Source organism: Gouania willdenowi, chromosome 13 (genome assembly GCF_900634775.1).
Source record: "Gouania willdenowi chromosome 13, fGouWil2.1, whole genome shotgun sequence".
In the NCBI taxonomy this organism is placed as follows: Eukaryota; Metazoa; Chordata; class Actinopteri; order Blenniiformes; family Gobiesocidae; genus Gouania; species Gouania willdenowi.
Genome location: NC_041056.1, coordinates 2,203,992 through 2,213,015, shown reverse-complemented (window position 1 = coordinate 2,213,015; position 9,024 = coordinate 2,203,992). Strand labels below are relative to the sequence as shown.

General features: G+C 39.8%; 1 protein-coding gene across 4 annotated transcripts in view; it reads left to right on the top strand.

Annotated features, from left to right (window-relative positions):
- LOC114474862 (leucine-rich repeat and fibronectin type III domain-containing protein 1-like protein) overlaps window positions 1-9,024 on the top strand; it is a 122,207-nt gene that overhangs the window by 96,555 nt on the left and 16,628 nt on the right. For all 4 annotated transcript variants that reach the window (XM_028465434.1, XM_028465433.1, XM_028465431.1 and 1 more), the window contains 4 exons: window positions 6,473-6,741; window positions 6,828-7,028; window positions 8,042-8,208; window positions 8,294-8,534. In XM_028465434.1, coding sequence (XP_028321235.1) covers window positions 6,478-6,741; window positions 6,828-7,028; window positions 8,042-8,208; window positions 8,294-8,534 — 873 coding nt within the window. In that variant the 5' untranslated portion in view covers window positions 6,473-6,477. The remainder of the gene's footprint in view (window positions 1-6,472; window positions 6,742-6,827; window positions 7,029-8,041; window positions 8,209-8,293; window positions 8,535-9,024) is intronic.

Sequence of the window (9,024 nt, the reverse complement as noted above, 5' to 3'; positions counted from 1 at the left end):
AACTAATAAAACACGTGTCCGTTCACTTTGAAAACCAAAATAAACAAAAATGAATTATTTTTTTCTTAGCAAAAATGTTTTTTCCGCTAGTGCGAATGCACATATACAGTAAGCGCATATACAATCTCAGTACAGCGCAAACTCAATACATGACACCGGGTGTGCAATTTAAACAAATTTGGCAGGACAATATAGTTTGGTGAAAAATTTAACATGGAGTTTTTTTATTCAATTTCGGAACTAATTAGCGCCATCTAGAGTTTGTTTTTAACTAGCTGGTTGCATTCAGTAGGTACATACATTAAATGTGATTAGCAAAAATGTAATTTGGACTTATTTTTTGTTGGTTTCTGTATTTTTGCTGCCACTGTTTGTGTATTTCTGTCTGGTTTTGTGTGCTTTGCTCTTTTTTAATGTTTTGTTTGGAGATTTTTGTGTTTGTTTGTAATTTTGTGCTTTTTTTATGTGTTCTTGACCGACAGTACAAAACTGCAGCAACTTCATAATTTCACCAAAGTACATTTTTACGAGAGCTGCTGAGGTGATATACGAACCGAGTTTTTTTACTCATGGATCCTCTAGAATAATAATAATAATAATAATAATAATAATAATAATAATAATAATACAGTATTAATAATATGTAAATAAATAACATAATTTTATAAACCATTGAGTAAAAATGTGTCATAAACCAGACGTGATGTGTGTGTGTGTGTGTGTGTGTGTGTGTGTGTGTGTGTGTGTGTGTGTGTGTGTGTGTGTGTGTGTGTGTGTGTGTGTGTGTGTGTGTGTGTGTGTGTGTGTGTGTGTGTGTGTGTGTGTGTGTAGCTGCTCTGAAAGCCTTTTCAAAGGTGTGTGAATATGTTTGTTTATGGAAACGCCGTCAGCATTTTATCGTCTCAGAGCCTCAGGGCCTCTCAGCTGCAGCTCCATCTTCATCACCCATCGTGTGTCACTTCCTCCTCATCCTCATCCTCATCCTCTCTTATTCACATTCACATGCTAATCCTCATGTCAACAAGCAGCACCTCCAGTGTTTACACAGACAGAAGGAGTGTGTGTGTGTGTGTGTGTGTGTGTGTGTGTGTGTGTGTGTGTGTGTGTGTGTGTGTGTGTGTGTGTGTGTGTGTGTGTGTGTGTGTGTGTGTGTGTGTGTGTGTGTGTGTGTGCGTGCGTGCGTGCGTGCGTGCGTGCGTGCGTGCGTGCGTGCGTGCGTGCGTGCGTGCGTGCGTGCGTGCGTGCGTGTTTACCTTGTATTTTCACTTATTAGTGACGCATTAATCTAAAATTGAAACAAACGATGATTTAATACAAAAAATGTGGAGTTTGTAACAAATAGAAGAAATGTTTCTACCTGAGAACTTTAGCAAAGAGAGTTTATACTTGGTTTGTTGGTTGGATGTTCTGTTGGTCTGTTGGTTGATTAGTGGGTCGGTCAGTTGGTTGGTTGAATGTTCTATCAGTTAGTGGGTTGGTTGGTTGGTTGGATGCTCTGTTGGTTGGTTGGATGTTTTGTTGGTTAGTAGATCAGTTGGTTGGTTGGTTGAATGTTCTGTTAGTTAATGGATTGGTTGGTTGGTTGGTTGGATGCTCTATTGGATAATTTTTTTGTTTATAATGTTATAAACATTGTGTTGTGTGTGTGTAAGCCACGCCCCCTGCTCCTCCCTCCTCTAATTGGCTGATTGGTGTGTGGAGTGTCAGCGGTAATTACGCAGTAGGTGAGGTTACAGCAGGGTCAGTGATGCATTCTGGGAACTGTAGTTTACATCAAAGCAGATTCAGAGATGGATGAGAAGCAGCTGCTGGGTTGAAACCTCTGTAGCTCAGAGGAACGTATTCACACACACACATGCTAACATGCTAGCACGCTAACATGTGGACTTGAGTTTTTAGAGACTAAAGATCACATGTCTCTGTTGGCAGCAGTAGAAGGAACAAGTCTGTGAGAATGTTTGAGGAATAAAAACGTTTAATCACATGGATTCTAACGCTGAGCAGATCTAAGAAGGAAGGAAACCTGGAGAGTGCACGTTTGTGTGCACGTTAGTGTGTGCACGTTAGTGTGCACATAAATGTGTGCACGTTTGTGTGTGCACGTGTGTTTGGGTGCATGTGCAGCCCCACAGCTCCACCTGCTGGTTAAAATGACTTTATTACAAACAGTGGAGATGAAACAGATGAAAGCCACATATGGAGTGGCAGAGTGACCCCTAGTGGACATTTATGGTTTTACAACTGCACTTTTGTTCATTCATATACCACAACAAAGGTTTATAGTGTCGTTGGACAGGGTTTTTAAATAAATAAATATTTAAAGATACATTTAGATATTTAATTAATTAATTAATTAATTAAAAAGAAAATCCAAGGAAAATTTAAAAAAATAGATCCAAAAATGTATAAATATGCATTTTTATTCAGAATTAAAAGAAGAAAATTAAGGGAAAAAAATACATTAGGAGAATATATATCTGCTGTTGATTTTAAAACATGGGTTGTATGGAGACATGGTGAGAAATACCGTGCTGATTGTGGCTTTAGTTTTGTATTTTTTGGTATGCATTTCTAGGTTGAAAATAATTTGAAACCAAATTAATTACAAAGAATATTTTAAACTGAAAAATCATAGCCTTATTTTAAAACAAATATATTATATAAAATCCTCTAAAAACACCCTAGTTTGATAGTGTTGATTATGTTTGACTAGTACAGTGCCCGTCGGAAATATGCATTCATGTGGGAGCATAAGGGGTATAATTGCATATTTTTGTATCTTTCTGTTGTGTTTTTGTGCATTTTTTTTGTATAATTATTGTTTTTGTTACTCATTTTTATATTTTTTTTGCTTGATGTATTTTTCTGTAATGTATGTTTTTGGAGTCATTATGTGTATTTTTGTATCTTTCTGTTGTGTTTTTGTGCATTTTTTGTATAATTATTGTTTTTTGTTGCCATTGCAGTGTGATTCTGGAATCTTTTTGTGCATTTTTGTATCTTTTTTAGTGTAGTTTTGTGCATTTCTGTTATTTTGTGCATTTTTGTATAAATATTTAGTTTTGTGTATTTTGAGTCATTTTCATGTGTTTTTTGGTGTATTTTTCTGTAATGTATGTTTTTTAGAGTCATGTGTATTGTTTATTCTTTCAGTTGTCTTTTTGTGCATTTGTGGTGTTTTATTTTAGTTATTTAGTATATTTAAATAAATAAATAAATACTGTGTGTGTGTTCCGTGAAATGTTTGAGACGCTGATAACCAAACTCCATAGACATTGTAGCGCCAATCAGAAAAACAAGCCAAAACAAAACGTAAAAGTCCAAACTACATGAGTGAGTATGTAAATTAAAGTATTACCTACAATTCGGCTGTCTTTTTTTAAAAAACAAAAATAATTTTTTACCTTCGAACCGAGTGGTCAGAGCTTAGCTTCCATGCACAGCATGACACACAGAATCTACAGTTTTCCAGATGGAGAATTGAACGGGTTGAGGTCAATATCAACTCTAGTTAAACAGCGCGTTATTGAACAACAGTTATATGGTTTAAACAATGGGAAACGTGTCTGTAAAAGACTCACCAGTGGCTGACGGTTTCAAATGATCTATTCAGAGAGTTCTTTTTTTGAGAAGCTAACAATAGCATAGCACAGGAGGAAGTGGAGCAGGAGTGGCCGCACACGTGTTTCTTGCTCGGGTGAGGAGCTGTGCAGTGAAATAGATATAGATGGTGCGCTAGCGCCCCCTCACACCCTGAGGTCAAAAGCTGAATAGGTTTCATTTCGGGGCCGTCCATAAGTGAAGTAAAATTAAAATAAACATTTTGAAATAACCAAATTATTCCAAAATAACAGATACACACACTTGGGGTATTTGGAACCCTTTGACCAAGTTTTAGGTCGAACTCGCTCCGCGTTGGGGAGATATTTGCTCCGCACGTACGCACACACACACACACAGACCTCCCTTGCTTTTATAGGTAGATTCACAGATGATATAAATACAGGTTTAATGAAAACAAAATCTCCAACTGTGATTGTGTGAGATCTGAAGTACTCGGAGATAATGAAAGTATGGGAACAACACATGAGTAGTCATTAATGTTGGATCTGTGTGTGCGTATGTGTGCGTATGTGTGCGTGCGTGTGCGTGTTATGCTTATTAGCGCCGACCACCGAGCGTGACACCCAATCAGCATGTAAATGAACACTCAGTCTGCCAACACACACTTCATTACCATCCAACACTTCACCTGCCTTTGAACGCATCACGAGATTCACACGTTCATTTATAGACACCAGGCGCTGCTGCTCTGAGGAAACAAGAAGGAAAGTGTTCACTTTAAAGGGGACCTATCATCTGATGCTGCGTTGATATCTTTATTTTCTGTTTTGGTCATATTTTTCAATCTGATACTATTTTTCTATTCTCCATTGCATTTTCTGAAAAATTACGTCAGTATTTGCAGCAGAACTTCCAAATAAGGATATCTAGTTAGACACATGATTGGGATACATTCATATGAAGACGATGTTCTGCAGGTTTGTCGTCTTCATTTTCATCTCGCTCCGCATCCGGATGAACAAGTCTTCCATTGTTGACATTTTGTAATTAAAGTGTGAACAAAATGTTTCTGTGCCGTAGATAATCGTAGATCTGCTAACTTGGAGAAGGGACGGGGTTTAAAGTGTCTCATTTGCATTTAGAGAGACCACACCAAAACAATTTGCTCTTAGACACACATCATAAAAGTGGAGCTACAATAATGAGGGATTCATGTAAAAAGGACAGATTTAAAAGTATGACGTGTCTCCTTTAAAGGAAAGAGGAGATGTAGGAAAATGATGAAAGTCATCGATAAGGAACTCCATGTGAACTGAGCTCAGACTAAACCTCAGAATACTTGTGACTGTTATTCCTAAAGTGTCCACTAGGAGTCGCATCGTCTTCGTAAGAGTATAAAGTGGAGTCAATAAATCGTGAAGCAAATTCGACAGGATTGAGTTCTTCCATGTGTTTTTTATGTTGACGCACTCACGTAAACAGTTTCACACGTTCAGAAAAAAAAGGTTTAGAATGGTTTTACTGCTCACTTAAAAAGTTAGACAAAGTTGTACACGCTCATATAAAACAATGTGCATAAAAGTTTCAGATACATAGAAATTTTATGCACACATCAATGTTTTTAAAAAAGTTTGCATGCTCACACTAATGTTTTATGAGCAATTGTAAAAGTTTTACGTGCCCACATAAAAGTTTCACGCATTAAAACAACAAACACGTAAAATGTTTACGCACTCACGTAAAAGTTTTACGCAGCAACGTTTTTAGTGTGACGTAAAAGTTTGATATGTTCCCGTAACAATTGAAGTTTCACGCACTAATGTGAAAGTTTTACACACTAATATTTTTGCTAATATGTAAATGTTTGATCACGTAAGATATAGCACAATAATTTAAGTTTTACCCTTTAATTTGAAAGTTTTTTACTCACATAGAAATGTCCACATTAAAAACAATGTTTTACATATTTAATAAAAAGGTTACGTGCACCTGCAAAAGTTACGTTCTCATAAAAGTTTGAGAAACTCACATACAACATTTTACAAACTCACGCTAATGTTTTATGCGCAATTGTAAAAAAAATTTTGTGCTCACATAAAAGTTTCCCACAAAAAAAATAAATATGTCACGCACTCATGTTTTTAGTGTTTGATAAATATTTGATGTGCTCACGTAAGAATTAACACATTAATTTAAGTTTTACACACTAATGTCAAAGTTTTACACACTAATATTTTTGGTACTACGGAAATGTTTGTTGTGCTCACGTAAAATTTAACACAATAATTAAGTTTTACATTCTAATTTGAAAGTTTTATTCACAAAAAGTAACAAAAAGCAACAAAAAGTTATAATTATATTATATTTTATGTTCAATTGTAAAAGTTTTATGCGCCCACATAAAAGTTTCACACGAAAAAAATTGACACTAAATTTTCCCACACATGAAATTTTTGACACACGTAGGAATGTGCGCATTAGTAAAAGTTTTAGACACTCACATAGAAATGTTAACATTAAAAACAATAATGTTTTACGTGTTTAATAAAAAAGTTTACATGCACCTGCAAAAGTTACACTCTCACGTAAAGATTTGGGAAACTCACGTACGTTTTATGCGCAATTGTAAACGTTTTACGTGCTCACATAAAAGTTTCCCACAAAAATTGGACACTTAAATATTTAAAGATTTAACACATTCATTTAAGTTTTACGCACTAATGTGAAAGTTTTACGTACCAATAATGTGAAAGTTCTATGCGTCAATGTCAGTTTTACTCTGCAATGTGACAGTTTTACGCACTAATGCCAAAGTTTTATGCACTAACATGAATGTTTTGTGTGCTGAGGTAAAACGTTGTGATGTTTAATTTGCTCTAAATTGAGCGACCTGTCTTGTCTGTTCCAGGAGCCATGGACGCCCCCTCCTGGCTGGTCGCCCCCTCCTGGCTGGTGGTCCTGGCCCTCCTATCTTCCGTCCCGTCCGTCCTGTCCTCCATGTTGTGTCCAAAGCGCTGCACGTGTCAGAACCTGCTGCCGTCCTACACGGTTCTCTGCGCTAAGACGGGTTTGCTCTTTGTACCGCCCAACATCGACCGTCAGACGGCCGAGCTGCGTCTGATGGACAACTTCATCACCACGCTGCGGCACCGGGACTTCGCCAACATGACCAGCTTGGTGAGCTTGCCACCCTGCGCCCCCCGCTGCCCCTTGACCACCAGTAATCAGGTCACCTGGTAACCCTCCCGTCCTGTTGGTTCTAGATTCACTTGACCCTCAGCAGGAACACCATCAGCCAGATCCGACCGTATGCCTTCGCCGACCTCCAGGACCTCCACGCCCTCCACCTGGACGCCAACCGCCTCACCACACTGGACGACTCACACTTTCAGGGCCTTGTCAACCTACGACACCTCATCCTAGCAAACAACCAGCTACACAGTATCTCAGAGGGAGCATTTCAGGTACTCACACAGCTCTGATATACACATCTATAACATAGAGATCTATATATATATATATATAGATCTATTTGTATATATATATATATATATATATATATATCAATCAATCAATCAAATTTTATTTATAAAGCACTTTTCATACATACAATATAAACAAAGTGATTTACAACATTAAAACCTTACATACAAAAAGAAATAGCCACATGCAAACATTCCACAGGACATCCCACAATAAAATGCAGCTCAAAGTGCGTTCACAAAGACAACAACAAACAGAAATCCACCTCGTACAAACCCCGTCTAACGCACACATACACACAGGTTAAAATAAGGACAGTAGCACCCTGGGGGGGTCGCGAGCTGTCGAGTGAAGGTCGCAAGATAATTTCAAGAATGCTCCTCAAGAGGCGATAACGACAGATTTATGGCACTCACATTTGGCAGCTCCGCGCCCCTCGGGCACTTGGCGTGCCCCATCAAGTCATGGGTTGCCCGCAAGCGCACTTGTGGAGGTGCAAGTGCGCAGGCACTGGGCCCGACCTTCGCTCGTAACCGAAACCCACTCTGCACCGGCGGGCGTGGTGGTCTCGCCCTGGACGTCGCCCCATCCGATGTGCACCCCGGGTACCCAACGGGTTCAATGTCTCCGGAGCGCACAATGCATTAACCTCGTCTCAAGGGCAAATGTAGAAACCCTGTGCCCAGACCCTGTGCCCGGTTTGTGGCTATTAAACCTAACTTGACTAATTGTTCTGATAACATGTAAATAACTTCATGGATGTCATGCTGTTCTTCTCTGTTGTGCTCCTGTTGAGCCTGTTTTTGTTTGAGGTAATAAATGCATGAGTCCTGTGTGCATGTTTTTTAGTGGGCGTCGCCAGTCTCTGCCACCGTTATTTTGGGGGTCGCAGGCTGAAAAGTTTGAGAACTCCTGCTTTAGCTCATATTTGGTATACTGCTCCAGGGCTATTTGATGACTCATTGTTATGATGTGATATAATAAACATTTTCAGGACTTCCTGGAGACTCTGGAGGATTTGGACCTGAGCTACAACAACCTGGTGGACGTCCCGTGGGAAACCATCGCTCTGCTGGCCAGCGTCAACACACTGAGTCTGGACCATAACCTGATAGAGAACGTTCCAGAAGGAATATTCTCCAACCTGCACAAGCTAGCCAGGTCAGACACAGACACACACACACTCACACGCACGCACACACACACACACACACGCACACAGCTGAGCAGTTCTCGTCTCTCCCAGGCTGGACATGACATCCAACAAGCTGAAGAAGATCCCCCCCGACCCGCTGTTCCTGAGGATCCCCGTCTACGCTAAGATGAAGGGTTCTCCGCTAACGGCGCTGGTTCTGAGCTTTGGGGGAAACCCTCTGCACTGTAATTGTGAGCTGGTGTGGCTACGGCGCCTCACCCGAGAGGACGACCTGGAAACCTGCGCCTCACCCAGAGACCTGGCCGGGAAATATTTCTGGACCATCCGGGAGGTGGGACGGAGCCCACACACTTTACTGTCCTCACACAGACACACACTTTACTTTACACACACAGACACACACTTTACTTTACACACACAGACACACACTTTACTGTCCTCACACAGACACACACTTTACTTTACACACACAGACACACACTTTACTGTCCTCACACAGACACACACTTTACTTTACACGCAGACACACACTTTACTTTACACACACAGACACACACTTTACTGTCCTCACACATGCAGATACACACTTAACTGTCCTCACACAGACACACACTTTACTTTACACACACAGACACACACTTTACTGTCCTCACACATGCAGATACACACTTTACTGTCCCCACACGGACACACTGTTTCCACATAGTCATGAAGCCTTGCTATTTTACACGGAGTCAGTACAACCAAGTGGTCTCCCTCATGACAATGGGACAGAATGTTTAGATGTTTATAAGACGTTTGTAACTTCTTGTTTGTTTTTC